The 20,152-nt window shown below is 50.7% G+C and overlaps 1 protein-coding gene across 1 annotated transcript in view; it reads left to right on the top strand.

Moving 5' to 3' along the window:
- STK24 (serine/threonine kinase 24) overlaps window positions 1-20,152 on the top strand; it is a 94,744-nt gene that overhangs the window by 27,715 nt on the left and 46,877 nt on the right. The window contains exon 2 of the mRNA XM_068984214.1: window positions 15,958-16,188. Within this exon, the coding sequence (XP_068840315.1) occupies window positions 15,958-16,188 (231 nt within the window). The remainder of the gene's footprint in view (window positions 1-15,957; window positions 16,189-20,152) is intronic.

Raw genomic sequence — 20,152 nt, 5'->3', positions numbered from 1 at the left:
CTTGCATTTCCTGTGTAAACGGCAGGTGCTGGCGTTGCTGAAACCTGGGATTAAGTGGAACAGGCCGCGTGAGCTCCAGCTAGTCTGCTGTGTAGCAGGCAGTCCGTGCTTACTCACGGCTTGCAGCCGTAATGGGACTAGTTCTGGAAAATAAAGCCCTGCATTTCAAAGATTGATGGCTTCTCCTTAATGATCACGGTCTAGCGAAATGCCAGACAGACAGATGGTGCAGAATGCAGGTGAGTCAGGGCTTCACTCACAGCATTTAATTCCCCCGGTACGCTTATTACACTGGGTGCCTCTGAGTCAGAAGCAACAAATCTCTCACGACAGAACTTAAAGATTTATTTTAAATTGCAGTTTTTCCTGAATTGTCACCGTGTTCGAAAATCTGATACTGAGATTGTTCTCTTCTCTCCCCACAGCCCCAAAGGTTTTTTTTTTTAAAAAAATCCTATTTCTCTTCCAAAGATAAAAGGAAAACACTTTTTAAACTTTGAACAGACACCGCACTTCATAGGTAGTTTGTCAAGGTCCTGTCACGTTTGGTCTTGAAGCATCATGGACATGTTGGCCAGTGGCCTCTACAGACCATTCTGTCGGGGTGTTAGATTGGGTGGGGAAGTAGGTGGAGTGTGAAGCTGAGGTTAATCTTGGAGCCGTGGAAGAGGGTGGACCTATGTTTTGTTTTTTAAAAAAAAAAAAAAAAATTCATTCCCTGGATGCTGAGCACTCCCTCGGTGCCAGAAATCTGGCAGAGTGCTGGGGTAGGATGAGCCAGGTGGCGTCTCTGCCCTTCCCCGCAGTCACTAGGGAGGCAGGTTAAGAAAGATACGCCCTGTGTGGTTTTTCTTATAAACATCCTCGTCATTGTGGCGTCTTTTATGTGTCATATAAATGCCTTCCTTCCAGGTGAACAACTCAGTGATTGAACAACTTTAGTAACTTTACCAAGTGGTAAAATCACCCCCGAGTCAGTGTAGAACATTCTCCTTCCCCCAGTGTGGTCTCTCATGCTGTTTCTCTCCATCATTTGGCCTTTTCTGGGTGTTTCCTATCCAGGGAGTTCTACAGCACGTGGTCCCTCATCGCTGGCGGCTTTCACCTGGATAGTATTTCTGAGGGTCATGACGTAGCACGTGTGCGTAGTTAGTGCCTATTTCATGCTGAACAGTGTCTGTTGTTAATCACCACGTTTCTTGGTCCATCACCAGCTGATGGACATAGAGGTGATTTCCAGGTGGTTTTATGCTTAACTTTTTGAGAAATTGCCGAACTGCTTTCTGAAGCGGCTGCACCATTTCCTATCCCTCCAGCATATTGTGGGACATATTGTGGTTTTCATAGATTTATTACCGCTGCTTCCAGTATAGCGTAGATATGGTACATCAATCAGTATGGCAAAATAGAGAAAAGCAAGCCAGTAACCAAAAAGCTGTGATACAGTCCTGACTCTTCTGGAGGCATCTGAGTGTTAGAGCCAGCCTAACCCGCCCATGAGAAAGAAGTGTGCTTCAGGCTGACACAACTGGCGTGAACAGGTTGGAAGTGGGAGTGTTAGTCACTCGGTCATGTCGACTCTTTGTGACCCCAAGGACTATAGCCTGCCCGGCTCCTCTGTCCGTGGGATTTCCCAGGCAAGAAGAGTGGAGTGGGTATCCATTCCCTTCTCCGGGGAACTTCCCAACCCAAGGATTGAACCCAGGTCTCCTGCATTCTTTGCCGTCTGAGCCACCAGGGAAGCTTCTGCTTTGTTTTGGTGGGGCAACTTTTTATGTAAGTTTTGGTTATTAATCCGTTTCTTTCGGTCATCCCCGTAAACCACAGCCCTGGACTCTTATGTCTACTTACTTAGTTTTCCTTATGGTATCTTCCAAAATCCTGACAGATTTTGAGAAGGCAGGACAAAGTGATCCCTTTCCTGTGGTTTTCTGGGTAATGAGGAAATTCTTTCACCTCCGTTTGGGTCTAATTAAGGAGTGAGTACGAAAGGCTGCTCTGGGGGCCTGTGGGAGAGGAAATGAGCCTGGGAGGTTGAGCAGCAGGTGAGCCACTGTGGGGAACCCATCAGAGAGCGGTGGTTCCCACACACGGAGTGCTCCTGGGCCGTGTGTGTGTCACACAAACACAGGCTGGGAAGAGGAGGAGAAACGGTCCACAGAGACGGGAGATGATGAGACAGATAAGATGAGCTGACACCTCGTCCCTGGAGCCGAAGGTCAGTGTAAGGTGGAGATAAGCCGCTGCCCAGGAAGGGATCAGCAGAGTGATGGCCCATGTGGGAACGCCGGTCTCTGCTGAAACCTGAAGTCCACAGTGATCCTCAGGGCGGAGGTTCTGGAAGCGGTGGGCACTTGCTGATTGCCTGTGGACCCATGACACTGATAAGGGGTGACGGAGAGCAAGTAATCTGTCTGTCGTGATGGTGAAACCGGGGCGGCAGCTGGAGGCCGGGCGGGGCCCGCCTACTGTGACCTTGAGCTGAACCCGGGACTGGGCTGAACAAGAGGCGCCTAGTCCTTCCGCATAGATCAGCTCTCATCTCCCCCTCCCGTGCGGCCTTGAATGGAGGCGCTCTTCTCCCCCGTTTACAGAAGAGGAAACTGAGGTCCGGGTCAGCTGGGTGACTTGTCCAGGGTCCCTCATCAGGTCTGGGAATCAGATGCAGGCGATTTTGCGTCTTCCCTCTCACTCCCTGGAGCTTCCCTGGTGGCTCAGGCGGTAAAGAATCCGCCTGCCATGCAGGAGACCCGGGTTCGATCCCCGGGTCAAGAAGATCCCCTGGAGAAGGGAATGGCAACCCTCTCCAGTATTCTTGCCTGGGAAATTGCACGGACAGAGGAGCCCGGCGGGCTACAGTCCATGGGGTCTCCTACCTGGAAGGCAGAGCTGCCTGCCCGAAGCACCCATCTGTGCAGCTGGGTGCTACCTGCTGGGGAGGCCGAGCAGCCAGGGTGCCCAGCCAGGTCTCTGCTCTGGGGAGAGGGCTCCCATCTGCCTCCTCTCTGCTGACACTCACTGAGGGTGCCCTCCATGCCAGGCCGTGGGCTGTGTGACGTGAGCCCCTTCTGTGCAGGAGAGGGGACCAGTGGGCGCGTGATCTGCTTGGAGCCCCCCGAGGTGGCAGAGGGTCGCTCTCGCCTGGACTGGTGTGTGCACCTTGTTATCTGAGCCCCGTGTGAGGACCAGCCTCCTCCACGCTTCTTAACCTTGTGTGAGTGAGCTGCCCACTGCACCCCAGGTTCCTCTGCTGTGTGAGGCTCGAAGTCCCTTCTTTGTGGGCTGGCAGCCCCCCAGACGAGGCCTATGGCAGAACTGCTCAGCATGCTCCTTCGCGAGAGGAGCTCCTGGGAACAGGAGCGACAGCTGGTCGTCAGGGTGTCTTGGTGTCAGGACTGGTCAGTGTATTTTCAGTGGCTGGCTTGTTATTTGTGTTTTGGTTTAATAAAGAAGCTGCCAGGGTTCATTCTCAATGAGCTGTAGACATAATTTCATTTGGAACACATGGCGTATCTTTCATCAAGTGCTTGTCTAAACGAAACCAGCCTGAATTTGGTCTTTGCTGCAACACCTGGGCCTGCTCGCCACCTGAGAGAAACCCCAAGCCTTCATCTTCCAGCTGGGGAGCCCCTCACTGCAGAAAAGGGCACCCAGTATCCGCTGGGGGAGCTGGCCGGGGGGGTGACACGTCCCTGCATGGAGACTCTAGGGTGCCAAGCTCTCCCTGAGCTTTGTGACCCAGGGCGAGTTGCAGCCCCAAGCCCCTGGCTCATCCTGCAGTCGGGCCTCAGGGTGCAGGGGCTGCGAAGGAGGTGACCCCGCCGAGCGTCCAGCACAGTGTCTTGGAGCGTTTGGCGCTGGGCAGGCAGTGGGCGGGGTCGTACCCAGATTGTTCAGTCCATGCTGAGAAAGAGCTTGGCCCTAAGTGAGTGATGGCGGGGGGCTTCTCCAGGTGGCTTCCAGCCTGGATCCCCCGTCCCGCACCCCAGGAGTGCGTCCTGCCTGAAACAAGTAACTTGAGTGTTTGCAATCACTTTTTTCCCCCCTCAGTTTTAATGCTTTTCTAAAAATTGCATTTTGTTAGAGCCGTTTCTACTTTAAACATCCACATAAAAGAATAGAATGCTGTTACTAGGATTCCCTAAATATTAAGAGTTTTAGGAGAATTTCTAGTAATCTGGATATGTAAGTGTAGACATAAGTTTATGCATTTAACATCTCCGTCTCGGTTTTCCTCCTTGTCACATTTTGTCGAGTGTTTGTCCAGGTGGCTGGAAACACAGGTTGGGGAGGTGGGTTTACTGATGGGCTTGTGGAGTGCGTGTCGCATGCCTCAAAGCGCTGGGGTGTGAGGCTACACGGGCTGCTCATTGGAGGCAGCTATCGACGTGGAAACCAGCTGCGAGAAGCTCACCTAGAGTGCCGGGGGCTTGATGCGCTGCGCAGGGAAGCCCGTTTCTGTGCAAACCTGGGACTTAGGCCTCACCCTGAAAAAATGGCCTCCCATCAGTTAGCTCGGAGTGAGACTTCTTCTAAAAGACCATCTGAGGATAGAAATCTGCTAATGCTGAGCTAATTGGAGCCACCTGCTATTGAAAGAGCTCTACCTGGTAAATAATGGTTACTGATTCAATGGACGAGTTTGAGCAAACTCCGGGAGCTGGTGAAGGACAGGGAAGCCTGGCGTGCTGCAGTCCATGGGTTGCAAAGAGTCAAGCGACTGAACAACAACGGTTTTTATTTTGGAGACTTTAAGTCAGCCAACTGGTTAATGTGAAACACTTGGGGCTAGAGACAGCGAATGGGTGTCCTTGGTGGTCAGCCAGGCGGGAGAGGAAGGGGCTGGAGAGGAAAGACTGGACACGCAAGCTGGGGGGGGGCCCGCCCCCTGCTGCGCTGTGAGGAGAGCAGGTGAGCACGCTGCGGGGAGTTCTGCAGGCCTGTGACTGCAGGCGGCCTTTGGGGCCAGGCCCCTGCTCTCAACCTTGGCTGCACGGTGAAATCTTCAGGGCGGGTTACAGGGAGGTTAAATAATGCTGGGGCTGGGGCCCTTGCCCCAGGGATTGGGGTTTCCTGGTGGGCCCGGTGCACAGGCAGTCCTGGCTGGTTGCACCTGTGCTGGGAACCACTGGCCCTGCACCCGCCCCCACTCCCCCCCGTGGGGTCCCCCATGCCCTGTGGGTCTCTCGGGGTTGCAGTCTCTCCCCTGGGCCCCGAGTTCCTCCTGACAAGGCAGAGGAGACAGCAGACTCCTCGGGTGGTTCCTTCTTCCTCCTGGCCGAGACAGCCTGTCATGTCTCTGGTGCCTTTGAGGGGTGCGTGCGGGCTGATGGAGAAGGAAACCGAGGTAGTTTTGCTCTGGCTCCCCGGGTCCCGAGGCAGCATCAGGGGGTGAATGAGAAAGTCCTGCCCTGAGACCTCTCCAGGTTGGAACAAGGAGCCCGAAGTTCACCGTTCTGCTTGTGTCCAGCCATGTCTGGTGGGTGGGGGTAGAGGTGGGCGCACTGACATGTGGCCGTGACCCATGTCTGGTGGCTGGACGCCTTCCTAGAAGTGTGGGAGGGGCTTCCCCAGCCAGGGAGAAGCAGGAGGTTCCCCGCCCCCCCCCGCTCCTCCCGCCAAGTTTCTTTGTGCCTCTGGTCCTGGAGTTGAATGGGGTTTGAATGTTGTAGAGACTCCTGGTTATAGGATTTCTGGGAACATCCCCATAAAAGAGTAGTTGGCTTTGAGGGGAGGGGTGCTTTTTTTGGTTTATTAACTTTGCATTGGCCTTATGTGTATGTATATATATTCCTGTATGTATTTTATGAGAAGGCAGCTTGATTTTTCAGGTGGGCGAGGTGTGGGAAAGACCCTGGTATAGAGTGAGCTTTGCTTCCCTGGTGGCTCAGAGGTTAAAGTGTCTGCCTCCAATGTGGGAGACCTGGGTTCGATCCCTGGGTTGGGAAGATCCCCTGGAGAAGGAAATGGTAACCCACTCCAGTATTCTTGCCTGGAGAATCCCATGGACAGAGAAGCCTGGTAGGCTGCAGTCCACGGGGTCGCAAAGAGTTGGACACGACTGAGCAACTTCACTTCACTTCGCTTGAGCTTGTTAGGAGGGAAACCCTGTTGTAGGGTCAATAGGCTTGATGAGACAAATGGCCCAAGTATACTTTGAGTCCAGAAAGCCTCCTGAAATATAGTGGTTAGATTAAATGGATGAGGCAAGTTTTCAGGAGTTTTTATTTGTTCTAATTAGCTTTAAAAATATTTATGGGAAGAATAATTTGTGGTTTTTTAAAAAGTGGGAATATGAAGTTAAGCCATACTTTAAGACAATAATTTTTCATCTTGTCGGGGCCATGTGTTATGCATGGTTTGTCCTCTTGTGTTTGGGCCGGTGTTTTCAGTTCAGTCGCTCAGTCGTGTCCGACTCTGTGACTCCATGGACTGCAGCACGCCAGGCCTCCCTGTCCGTCACCAACTCCCGGAACCTACTCAAACTCATGTCCATGAGTCGGTGATGCCGTCCAGTGTTTGCTGGGCCAGTGTTTTATAGTGATTTCTAAAATGTCTCCAAAGCTGAGTGCTGGTTTAAAACTGACCTCACTCGCCTTAGCTGTGCTTGCTGAGAGCCGGCGCCCGCCCTGCAAGGTAACAGCTGTCACCTGTGCTCTGCAAAAGGGTTTGCGGTGGGCCTCGCTTTCCCCTCTGCACTTGGTTGGATTTGATCCTCTGCCGCACCTGTGAGTTCAGTAAACACTCAGGCATTGTTGTTCCCTTTTACCCAGAAGTTAAGACCTTGCTCAAGGTCACGCAGCAGTGCGTTACTGCAGGAGGGAAACCCAGGTCTTTTCAGTCTTAATCTTGTGCTCTTTCTATCGCGATCTGCTGCCAGAGCTTGGAAGACCATTAGCAGTGTGCTCACTCTTTGGAGTCAGACGGCCCCGAGTTCCGTTTCAGGGTCTGTCACAGGCCCTGTGTCCTGGGGCAGATCCCGTAGCCACCATAAGGCAGAGATAACCTCTCCGTCCAGGGGCGCATTTGGAAATGGAGGGGCTTGCAGAAATGGCAGCCATCTTTCTCAGGGTTCGTTCCACCCAGGCCAGGTCTGAGACTGAAGAGTTTCACGGCCTCTGACCGCACCTGCTTTGTGACCTGGGGAGCCAGGATTCCAGCTCGGTTATGGCTGTCAGCATGCAGCGGCCTTATGCTTTCAAACCTTCTACAGATTGTTTTGCAAGATTTCTTAGATTGGGGTTTCTGCTCAGAAACGATTAACAGGATTCCTGTTACACAGACCAAAAGTATGTGTTTGTGTGGGGTGTCTGCGTGTCCCAAGCCTCTGCCTTTTGCATCTTGCCTTCTTTGCTGTAATTCTCCGTGAACTTGGGCCTGTGTTCCTTTTACCACTTAAAATCCCTTCTGCTCATCTAGCTTGAGCCCCTTCTCCTGAGGCTGCTGATGCAGAGCGGACCCGTCTTTTCTCTTCGAATTTATTTTTGGTTGTGCTGGTCTTCACTGCTGTCTGAGGGCTTCCTCTAGTTGCAGCGAGCAGGAGCTGCTCTCACATGTGGCGCACCTGCTCCTCCTTGCAGTGGCTTCTAGGCTCTTGGACTCTGTAGTTGTGGCACAAGGGTTTTAGTAGCCTCTCGGCATGTGGATTCTTCCTGGGGGCAGGGATCGAGCCTGTGTCCCCAGCACTGGCAGGTGGATTCCTATCCGCTGTACCACCAGGGAAGTCCTTTTCTCTATTTTAAGGGATCTAGTAGTCACCATTATCGGCAAGTTTAAAAGGGAGGTTTATGAAGGCTTGGAAGGTTCTCATAGGCACCATCTTTGCTTATTTATAGCTCCCAGGAGAAGGAAATGGCAGCCCACCCCAGTATTCTTGCCTGGAGAATCCTGTGGACGAAGGAGCCTGGTGGGCTGCTGTCCATAGGGTCCCACAGAGTCGGACATGACTGAAGTGACTTAGCATGCATGCATGCATTGGACAAGGAAATGGCAACCCACTCTAGTATTCTTGCCTGGAGAATCCCAGGGACAGAGGAGCCTGATGGGCTGCTGTCTATGGGGTTGCAGAGTCAGACACGACTGAAGCAACTTAGCAGCAGCAGCAGCATCCTTTCTTAGCCCTGAGAGCCTCATACTGGGGGTGGGGAGGTGTCATTGCCCGGGCGGCTCAGCATCCGCCCTGGACCCTCGTGTTAGAACACCACCCAGGCCACAGGGCCCTCTGGCCTCTCTGGCTAGTGCACCCCAGGGTGGCCTCTGTACTTGGGAGTTCACAGCTGTTTCCTTCTCTCTCTCTGAGGATGTCCACTCAGGCCTCCTAGAATTCTCCTTGTCCCCTTCCTGAGGGAGGAAAGGGGATTTTAGCTGATTTTAGGATCGTGCCATGGAGGGTATGCTGGTTTGTGAGTCTCGTGAAATGGTCTGGACCTAACAGAAGCAGAAGTTATTAAGAAGAGGTAGCAAGAGTACACGGAAGAACTGTACAGAAAAGATCTTCACGACCCAGATAATCATGATGATGTGATCACTAATCTAGAGCCAGACATCTTGGAATGTGAAGTCAAGTGGGCCTTAGAAAGCATCACTACGAACAAAGCTAGTGGAGGTGATGGAATTCCAGTTGAGTTGTTTCAAATCCTGAAAGATGCTGTGAAAGTGCTGCACTCAGTATGCCAGCAAATTTGGAAAACTCAGCAGTGGCCACAGGACTGGAAAAGGTTAGTTTTCATTGCAATTCCAAAGAAAGGCAATGCCAAAGAATGCTCAAACTACCACACAATTGCACTCATCTCACACACTAGTAAAGTAATGCTCAAAATTCTCCAAGCCAGACTTCAGCAATACGTGAACCGTGAACTCCGTGATGTTCAAGCTGGTTTTAGAAAAGGCAGAGGAACCAGAGATCAAATTGCCAACATCTGCTGGATCATGGAAAAAGCAAGAGAGTTCCAGAAAAACATCTATTTCTGCTTTATTGACTATGCCAAAGCCTTTGACTGTGTGGATCACAATAAACTGTGGAAAATTCTGAAAGAGATGGGAATCCAAGACCACCTAACCTGCCTCTTGAGAAAAATGTATGCAAGTCAGTTAGAACTGGACATGCAATAACAGACTGGTTCCAAATAGGAAAGCAACAGTTAGAACTGGACATGGAACAACAGACTGGTTCCAAATAGGAAAAGGAGTACGTCAAGGCTGTATATTGTCACCCTGCTTATTTAACTTTTATGCAGAGTACATCATGAGAAACGCTGGACTGGAAGAAACACAAGCTGGAATCAAGATTGCCAGGAGAAATATCAATAACCTCAGATATGCAGATGATACCACCTTATGGCAGAAAGTGAAGAGGAGCTAAAAAGTCTCTTGATGAAAGTGAAAGAGGAGAGTGAAAAAGTTGGCTTAAAGCTCAACATTCAGAAAACGAAGATCATGGCATCCGGTCTTATCACTTCATGGGAAATAGATGGGGAAACAGTGGAAACAGTGTCAGACTTTATTTTTTGGGGCTCCAAAATCACTGCAGATGGTGACTGCAGCCATGAAATTAAAAGACACTTACTCCTTGGAAGAAAAGTTATGACTAACCTAGATAGTATATTCAAAAGCAGAGACATTACTTTGCTGACTAAGGTCTGTCTAGTCAAGGCTATGGTTTTTCCTGTGGTCATGTATGGATGTGAGAATTGGACTGTGAAGAAGGCTGAGCGCCGAAGAATTGATGCTTTTGAACTGTGGTGTTGGAGAAGACTCTTGAGGGTCCCTTGGACTGCAAGGAGATCAGCCCTGGGATTTCTTTGGAAGGAATGATGCTAAAGCTGAAGCTCCAGTACTTTGGCCACCTCATGCAAAGAGTTGACTCATTGGAAAAGACTCTGATGCTGGGAGGGATTGGGGGCAGGAGGAGAAGGGGATGACAGAGGATGAGACGGCTGGATGGCATCACGGACTCGATGGACATGAGTCTGAGTGAACTCCGGGAGATGGTGATGGACAGGGAGGCCTGCCGTGCTGTGATTCATGGGGTCGCAAAGAGTTGAATACGACTGAGCAACTGAACTGAACTGAAGAAGCTGCTCAGTCTTGACCAAGTGTTGTCAGAAAGAATAGCTCGGTGTTAAGTACACACAAAAGCAACCGTAACAGCCAAAGTGGTTTCTGTTTACTAAGGAGTGTTCAAGCAGATACCATTCAGGGAGCTTTCCTTAGGTTCTGATTTTATCCTCTCAGCATCCTAGGCAGTAAGGATGTACGTATGTGGAAGCTGGCGGGGTGTTTCCATGACTTGCTGGTAGTGTGGTAGAGCTGAGACCTGAACTCGGGTTGCTTAGAATGCAGGTACCTGTGGCTACCTGGAAGCCTGGATTTCTGGCAGATAATTTAAGCACTCAGAAGGACTGCATTGAATCTCTCTGTTTGGTAGTTTCTCTGGGGTAGGGACGGGGGTGTATCTAGTGTCTTTTTTCTGCAGGTCTTGTCCAGCTGCTGCCCTAAAGGATGCTTTGGAGAATCAGAGCCGAGCATCTGGTGTGCCCAGGACCTTGTAATGTTTTAGGCCATAGCTGCAAGGTTTTCCTTGTCTCCTTCTCATTATGAGCTGAACTTTGGCTGGTTTTTTTTGTTTTAATTTTTATTGTGATGTGTTATTATTTTTTAAGATTGACTCATTTATTTTTTGCCTGTGGGGGTCTTCATTGCTGCTCACGGGGTTTTTTCTTGTGGCACACGGGAGCTCCTCTTTGTTGCAGTTCGAAGGGTTCTCATTGCCTGACTTCTCTTACTGCCCAGCATGGGCTCTAGGCCCGAGGGCTTCAGCAGTTGCCGCGTGTGGGCTCAGTTGCTCCAAGGCATGTGGGATCTTCCTGGACCAACCAGGGATGGAACTCACCTCCCCTGCATTGCTAGGTGGATTCTTAACCACTGGACCACCAGGGAAGCCCTTGATTTTGCTTTTTTTTTTTTAACGGGTCTTGGGTGTCGCCTGCAGGTTCCCGTGCTACTCATCTCTTTGCTGGGTTAGGTTGGCAGGATCACAAGATAACGTTCTTAAGTGGCAGTTGTAGTCTCGAGGGGGAAAATACTCTGTAAAATGTTGTGAATACGGTTTTCAACCAGTGTCATGAAGCACGTGCCCTAGCAAAAAGGAGCCCTGGGGCCAGGCTCCGGGTTCGCATCAGCAGACGGGAACTTTTCAGCTGTAACAGGGGAGTCATAGCAGCCTCTTTGAGGGCACAAGGAACCAGGTGTAGAAAGGACCAAGAATTCTAGTAGAATCACCCAGTCGGGATGAGGAAGCCCCGGAGTTGACCCTCACTCGTTCTGCCCCTGTAGAATTCTCTATCCACAGTCATGAGTACAGCCTGTAGGCCTGGGTGCTCGTAGACGGTGTTGAGAAGTTGAGTGGTTGGAGGGTCAGTTGGGGGAGCAGCAGGCAGTGGGGGTGGGAAGGGGCTGTGGGCTTCAGCTTCATGGCGAGTGTGTGACTTCAGCCTTGAGATGGTGTGCTGTCCCCACTGGTTTAAGCGGTGAAGGAAAAACCATGAGCTGTGAGGAAGCCGAGCTCTGGCAGCAGGGTGTGCAGGGGGGTCTAGGGGTGTAGCCGCTGTGGGTGAGCCTGGCGTGGTCGAGGGGCTGCACGCAGAGACAGTTCTGGTCGGTGGGCATAAGACGAATTGCAGGGCAGGGGTTTCCAGCTTTGGGAATAACAGATGGTAACATTGCTAATAATATTGGAGAAACCGACATGGGAAGATGAGGTCGTGGGAAATGGCCCACCTATAGCGCCCGCCTGGCTGCCTTGGGGAGGTGGGGAGAGCGGGGTTCTGAGGCCAACTTGGGCTCCAGGAGGAGAGTTCTGTCCTTCCCTCGGGATGCTTACCAAGTTCAGAAGAAGGAAGGGGCCCGCCTAGTCCAGACCCAGCCGAACCCCGCTGCCCTCTCGTCTGTTGCTTCGGGGATGGTGATGTGATAAGGAGCGGGTATTAGAGCACAGCAAACCTGGACCGTTCCTTTTTCTTTTCCTGGGTTTTGGCTTCAGCCCAGAGTGGTGCCGTGTGCACAATGGTACAAGTAGTACGTTTGAAGCTGAGGGCCTTTGAAGGTTGATTAGTGATGCCAGATGCAGTTTTTCATTGCCAGAAGTGATCAAAAGAACACAGTAATAGCTGTTCAGGTTTAAAAATATAAAATACTTAAGTCATCGCGGAAGTATTTTAATGAGTTCTCTCGATGGATCATGAAATGGGCTGAATGACCGTAGAGGCCAGAGTTAAGCAGGCATCGCACCCCGGGGTTTCTTTTCTCAGGGGGATCAGAATCCTTCCTCAGGGTTCAGGAACCGGACCCCCCCTGTGCCGCCTGCACGGTGACAGCCACTTCTCCTGCGCTCATTCCTGTTCCCGTCTGGCTTCCGGGAGATCCCAGGCTTTGGGGTAGCCAGTAGCCCTGGCACTTCCGTATCATAGTTAGTGAGAAACATTTGCTGAACTGGTGATCCCAGATTGCCTGGGCATGTTCCCTTGGTTTTGGCTCTTCGATGATCTTGAGCCAGGCTTTCCTGAGCTCAGTGGGGAAGGGACCTTGGGAGCCTTTGCAGAGCCCAGACCTGTGCCTGGACCCCCTACCCCAGGGAAGCCGCAACGTCTCCATATTGTGGTTGGTTTCAAGGATCCTGACCTTAGGACGTGTAATGAATGCCCTGATTTTTCCTAAATTTTGAAGTTAAACAAGACAAAGTATGAGTGGGTAGAAAGGCTTAGAATTTCACTGACCAAAGTTTGCAGAGACAGATGGCTTGGAGTTGCTGTGGTGAGGAGGGTGATGGAAAAGACTGAAGCCATAAGAATTAGGATAAGCCAGTGTCATCTCCTGAAAGTTTTCACTTAACCTCCAGGCTCCCCCAGGTAGGCTCTTGGGCTGTTTCCTGACCCAGGTGGGGAAGGTTTTGAGGGATGTGGAGAGGTGCGAGCAGAGGAGACGTCAGTATGGGAGTGCCGTCTCTTACAGACGCATCCCTTGGTTGGTGGGTACCAGATCCCCGCTCTTAGGTGCATGTAATCTGGAGAGGTGCTCCTTTTTCTGTTATTTCTCTCTCCAGTCCTTCCCTCAGAGGGGGAGACACAAACCCAGTGGGCAGTTAGTTCAGTGGGATCACATAGGTTGGTGAGCGAATTTGTGAGACTTACACCCCCTCGGCCATGGAGTAATGATCTCCTGGCTCAGCTGCAGGACTGGGGAAGTTCCACTGGGCATCGAAGTGATGTTCTTGAGTGACTGGTCTGGAACCTGAAGAGCGGGCTGTGCAGGCAACACCGAACCCCTGCTCCCGCCCTCAGTCTCTGTCCAAGTCCCCCAACTCGTTGCCCTAGGAGAGGGAAAGGGTGGGGAAGGGTCCTGGCTTTCCCTGCTCAGAGAAGACCAAGCCTTTGTGTGTCTGACTCCTGCTCAGAAGCTGGTTGCCTTTCAGGCATGTGGGGGACGGGTGGGGTGAAGGGCAGGCCTTTCTAACCTCGGGTGATGACCAGCGCTTGGTTCAGCTTAGACCTCTCTGAAATATCGAGATGGTCGGCAGGATGATACCCCTCCTTCCCAGGAGATCTGCAGTCTTCGGAGAGCGGATTCTGGCGGCAGAATCTTGACGTTCCTTTGTGCACTAGGTCATCTCTGGCTTTGATTTTCTGACCGCACTGCACGGGCTGCAGCGCTTGGTGACGGTCTTGTGCAAGAACTGCCGAAGGGCGGGGACCCTTGTTTGTTCAGGGCTCTGCCGTCACCATCTTGACAGATGGCTCCCTTCTCCTTTTTATGAATGTATTTATTTTCCGATTGCACTGGGTCTTCGTTGCTGCACTCAGGCTTTCTCTAGTTGTGGCAAGAGGCGGGGGCTACTCTTGCTTTGCCGTGCACCGGCTTCTCGGTTGCGGTGTCTTCCCTCGTTGCGAAGCACAGGCTCCAAGCTCACGGGCTTCAGCAGTTGTGGTGTGCAGGCTCAGTAGTGGTGGCTCAAGGGGTGTCAAGCGCAGCCTTAGTAGTTGTGGCCCACAGGCTTAGTTGCTCTGGGGCAGATGGGAGCTTCCCAGGCCAGAGATGGAGCCCGTGTCCCCTGGATTAGCAGGTGGGTTCCCATCTGCTGCACCACCAGGGAAGTCTGTGGCTCCCTTCTTGCCAGGGGTGGATTTTAGTTGGATTTATAGCTGGTGGCCCAATGGCAGAGGGTGGAATGCTGCACCATACTTGAGCAGGTGCGAGGCAGAAGACCTGTACTGACTTCCTGGGTGCAGATGCTCGGGAAAGGGCCTCAGGGAGGAGGGTCAAGGCAGTAGTGAAAACAGCTGTTTTTTCCTAAGTGGTTTTAAACAACAGCACAAGGGAAAGGGGCAGTTTATTGAAATGACACACTACTCTCCTGAGTACAGAAAGTCTGTCTGTCTGGACCCTGTCCTCAGGAATGGACACTTTTGTCTGGCAGTGGTCAGCGATCTCTGTTGATTTCTGTTATCAGTAGGGTGACATATCGCCCCAGAACTTTGTGCCTGAAACAAATAGTGATTTATTGTTTCTCCCTATTCCTCAGGTTGACCTGGGGCTTTTGCACAGGGCTCGCTCGCTGCTCGTGGTCGGCGGGAGAGCTGCTGGCCTGGCCCAGGTTGGGCAGTGAGGACACTGGGCATCCCTCCCTGTGCCTGCAGTTGGCCGGCTGGGTGACGCAGGCCTGGGTTCTGCCTGCCGGCAGCCAGCCCAGGCCTCCCGAGGGGCCGATGGAGGTGCAGCTGCAGGATCGCAGGCTTAACCTAGCCCAGTGTCGCAGGAAATCCCAAGGCCAGCCGGGGTTCGAGGGGAGTGGCAGGCGCAGTGCAGGAGGGGCCCTGGCCTCGGGGAGGGAACGTTTCAAAGCTGGAGGCACGGTTGTAACAGTCTACAGGCTCGTCCAGGTCAGGGGAGGAGGCATCAGCCAGCAATTGAGTCCGGTGAGTCCGCAAGGCCTGGTTAACCCAGAGCCGCCCACACTGCCAGCTCTGTGTCTGACCCCTTACTTTCTGTGGGTCTGTGTTCCTGGTCTGTTGCTCTTGCTCCTTTCAGCCCTCCTCCCCACTGCTTCACAGGGAAGGCGTGTCTGTAGGGTGTAGTCTGAGCAGCTCCTCGGGGTTAAGATGGGAAGGATCCCTGGCTCTCCCAAGTGTCAGCGCCACCTCTCCCTCCCTCCTGGGGGGTGACAGGTGCTGCCCACGGAGAACTCAGCTGCTCACCCTTCTCTCTGGTCAAGGGAGCTCGTTAGGGTGGGTGCTGGAGAATTTAGAGCTAAACCTTACGAGGTGTAGGTGGTATGTGTCTTTCAGCTCTTCAGGTTGGTGGTTACGAGCCTTTAGAAGCCATTTCAACGGTATGACGTTTACCTGATAAAAGAAAACAGTTCCCTATTGTTTCTTGGGATCCGGTTAAATATTTAGGCCAAGGCAGCTGCAGTTAAGTGCAGATGCATGGGGCTGTGTTTGCTGGACACGGCCTGCTCTGAAACAGGCTAGGGTGTCTGTCTTTTTCTCTGTTACATGATGTTGCTGGTTAACCTATGTTTCAGTATATACCTACCCAAATTAAGAAAATTGGGGGGCTGCGTGTAGGGAGAAATGTAGAAGTTTTGCTTAGACATGAGTGATTTATCAATAAATCCATATATCATGTTCAGATAAGTGATTTGATACTTGTTTACTTTATATAAAAGCTGGAGCCTTCCTCACTTCTGTTATAGAGCTGGGCCACTGTTCCTGTTTGCACATTTGCTGTGTGCACACGCAGGTGAGATTGAGAAATGCTTGTGTCCTGAGTGTGAAGACCCGTGATTACCACCAGCCTGATCCTTAAGTGAGGAAAACGAATCTGGCCTGGAAAGACCGTGGTCTAGCCGTTGTCAATACCCCTGTGAGTTGCTGAAGTCTCCCTTTTCCTTCTCTCCTGCAGAACCTAAAAGCAGATCCTGAAGAGCTTTTTACCAAACTGGAGAAAATCGGGAAGGGCTCCTTCGGCGAGGTGTTCAAAGGCATTGACAATCGGACTCAGAAAGTGGTCGCCATAAAAATCATTGACCTGGAGGAGGCAGAAGATGAGATCGAGGACATTCAGCAGGAAATCACAGTGCTGAGTCAGTGCGACAGTCCCTACGTAACCAAATATTATGGATCCTACCTGAAGGTAAGGCTCAAAGATGCTGCACCTGACTGAGATGTGAGCCGCGGTCCGGAAGGACTTCAATAGAGAGCACAGCAGCCTCTCAGGAAGAAGTGTCCCGACCTTTGCAGTGGAAAGGACCTGGCTCCGATGGTGCTCTCATCTTAAATGTCACTGACGGAAATGTATTTTCAGTAGAAAGTGGTTGATGTTGAAATTCTCTTTCAAGTAAGCGTAATGTCTGAGTAAGACCTTGTCATCAAAAGTGCATTTTTTTTTTTTAAAGCTGTTTTAATGACAACCACTCATCAACTAATTTTAGCATGGTTTGTGATGAAGACTCAGGCCAACCTAAGAATATGAGTCTTTTGATATTTTCATGTCAAACGTGTTTTAATTTAGTGTCTTTTTTTTTTTTTTAACTGCTGAGAACTGAGAATGTTGATTAGTGAGCTGTTTTATCTCTGTTTGACTTCGAAGAATTCTCGGTTAGTAAATAATTACTTAAAGTGGTGGTTACAGTATAATACTACAAATAGTCTTCAACCTTCACGCAGTTCTTCAGGTGGGAAAGAATTCTGTTAAAGATGGTTTCCCAGTTCTGCGTGGAAAGTTTAAGATTGTTCCTTGTGTTTCGGGTTCCTTGACATATATCTGTTTTACTGCATTTTCAAATGTCTTAAAAGAGTTGGTGAAAAGCTTTCTGAAATAATTCTTGTGGAAACTAGAACTTGGCAGATAGAAAGAACTTCCTGAGGGGTAGGCAGCAGTACTCCCGGGTAATGTAAGGCCAGGCCTTGTCCTGCCCCGGCTCTGTCCTCTCGGGTTGCCGTGTTGTAGGCGTCTGCCTGCTCTGATGTCAGAGGGCTGCTGCAGGCTTCGATTTTGTGGAAATGTGGTAATAAGTATAAGTGGGAGGATGGGATATCGGTGAGCCGTTGATTCACTGAAATGCACATTTAAAGGAAATGAATATTGGATGGTAATGCTATCTTTTTCTCATTGCCTCAAGAGTGGCAGTATGTCGTAGGTCAAGTGCAACAGTTTGAAATGGGAAGAATAAGTTTCAGAGTCATTTGTCCTGGACTTTGTGTTTAAACTTCCCTGCTTCCTCATTTGTAAAATGGAAAATCATGTTATTCACCTCATTGTGGCAAAGAGTAAATAGAATTGAGTATATGAAAGTACCTGGCGTGTTGTGGGTACTTATTGAGTGTTAATTTCCTTTCTTAATTGGCTGTGTTTATTTCCATTTATCTCAGATTACCTTGCAGTGGAAGATGTATCCACTGAGGTTGGAAGCAAGAAGGTGGGGGTTAGCAATGACAGTTGCCGTGGGGGAGCATCCAGCTTGGGTCTCGATGGGGCAAAGGGGAAGCGCTGTAAAGAAGCTCTCTCATTTTCATGGTACGAGAGAAGGGCACACGTGACTTCCACACAGGAAGGCAAAGGTCTTCTTGACGTTAAATTTCTATTGAGAGGAAAAAACTAACAGCTGAAGAGACTCATCTTGAATTCTGTCTGCTGATTATCACTTATCCTTTGAGAAATGACTTCAACATAGTTTCGTAGTAAATCCAGAGTTGGGTTTCATGTGGTCTGCAGGCATTGTAATTTTAACATGAATTATGGTCGCTTTGGCAAAGGAAGTGTGGAAGAACCTCACGAATTTTTGCTGATGAATATACCAGCTAATATCTAACTATGGAAGTTCAGGAGCAGTGCTTCAGAGGTGTCCTTTTCAGCCTCAGCTCCTCAGCGGAATTTTTACTGCATACCAAGTAGATTGCTTTATTGTGGCCAAACATGGCATCACCACCTTGACTGTGTGTGTCTCCAGAGAGAGTCCATCTGCATCTCTTGTCTCACCTGAGCCACTAATCCCGTCAGTCTAACCTCGTTCTAGAGTTGGCCAGTGAATGAGGTAACCTCATGTCAGCTGCTCCTGGAATGAACGCCGTAGGTTTTTTAATGGCTCAATATGATAGAAGTTTATTTCTTGCTCACGCATAGCCTGATCTGTGGCTGGTTTTCCTCCAGTTACTAGGAACCCAGGTTCCTTCTCTCATGTCGCTCTTCCCCTGCCCTTACAGCTGTGTTCAGCTTCCCTAAGTCAGCTTGGGGGTGAAAATGGAGGCTTCTGTGGGGAGTTCTCATGCACCCAGGCCAGGACCCAGGGCACCTTGTTTCTGCCCACACGTCCTGGCCAGACTCGGCCTTGAGACCACACCCGACCTGGGAGAGCCTGGGAAGGGCCATCTAGTCGAGGGCTGCAGAGCAGACCGGCTTGGCGCTGAGCCAGGCAGTCCTTTCCAAGGCCATCTGCTCTCAGAGGGAAGCGGAAGAACCCCAGGGGGTGACTTTCTCCGCTCCCTCTGCTCAGGCAGGATGAAGAGCGGTAAGAGTTCTGTCTGTGGTGCTTCATGTATGTCACCAGGCAGATTGTCCTGCAGGGAATGTAACTGCCTCAGAAATGCCAGGAATAATATCACTGTCGTGAAAAGTCGCCCTTCGTTTCTTAAACCTTTCTGTCACATTTAGTGAAAACCGATGAACTGCTCTTGTTAAGACAGTGTTAACTACTGTAACTTGAGCAGGACAAGAATCCAGACCCCTGGATTCTCTCTTTGGTGAGAGAGTCACATGAAATTTCTTGGCCCGGGGGAAGATCCTCGGTCATGAGCCAGAGGCTGTTTTCCTACCATCTCCGTAGGATTAGGTAGTTTGATTAGTATGGTCCATACAGTCAGGGGCTTCCCTGGTGGCTCAGATGGTAAAGCATCTCCCTGCAATGCGGGAGACCCAGGTTCGATCCCTGGGTCCGGAAGATCCCTGGAGAAAGAAATGGCAACCCGCTCCAGGACTCTTGGCTGGAAAATTCCACGAATGGAGGAGCCTGGCAGACTACAGTCCGTGGGGTCGCAGAGTCGGACACGGCTGAGTGACTTCACTTTCACTTCCCGTACTATCGAGTAGCTTCCCCCGTGGCTCAAGACGGTAAAGAAATGCCTGCAATGCAGGAGACCCTGGTTCCATTCCTGGGTGGGGAAGATCCCCTGGAGGAGGAAATAGCAGCCCACTCCAGTATTCTTGCCTGGGGAATCCCATGGACAGAGAGCCTGGTAGGCTACAGTCCATGGGGTCTCAAGAGTTGGACACGACTTAGCAAATAAACCACAACCACCATACTGTCAAGTAAGATACACTTTAAAGTGACATGTAAGAGGAATGAATCTTTGACACCAAGTTGAAAATAACTGTGCTTCATGGGGCTGTTCCTGCCTTGTTAAACTCCACATAGCTTTCAGAGATAGTGTTTTTAGTCCTTTAAGTGGCGATGGGGAGAGGACCTCAGGGTTTCACCTTGTGTTAAGGGACTCTGACTCACTGGAAAAGACCCTGATGCTGGGAAATACTGAAGGCAGGTTGGATGGCATCACCAGCTCAATGGACAGGAGTTTGGGCAGGCTCCGGGAATTGGTGATGGACTGGGAAGCCTGGCGTGCTGCAGTCCACGGGCTTGCAAAGAGTCGGACATGACTGAGCGACTGAACTGAAAAGGGACTTTCGCAGAGCGAGACTGAGTAAAGAGGAAGTGAGCAGAGACTGGTTTCTCTCTTGCTGGATTTGCATTAGAAGGTCTCATAATTACGCTTTTGCTTCAGTGTTGTACTTAAGGAGAAATTAAAAAACAGTAGGTAAGTGGTCTGAATATACTGAATGTTACTGCAGGTCAGCAGAGTGGAGCCAATTTTGACTGTGTAGCTATAATCAAATCACAGAGTTGCTATGTAGCCTGTCTACCCTGCCTCGCCCCCATAGTAAAAACAAAAAACACCACCACCAATTTAGGGAGGAGGGGGAATAATGCGACAGGGAGAACTCATGTTGATGAATCTGAGGCCTGGAAAGGTCTTGAAAATGATCACATGCCACAGGAGTTTCATTCACTGTAGTCTGCTTAATTTGGGGAAAGTTAAAACCAGCT

The sequence above is a fragment of the Capricornis sumatraensis genome, chromosome 12 (assembly GCF_032405125.1).
Source record: "Capricornis sumatraensis isolate serow.1 chromosome 12, serow.2, whole genome shotgun sequence".
NCBI classification, from domain to species: Eukaryota; Metazoa; Chordata; class Mammalia; order Artiodactyla; family Bovidae; genus Capricornis; species Capricornis sumatraensis.
Note: the sequence above shows the minus strand (reverse complement) of the source record. Positions and strands in the feature narration are given on the sequence as shown.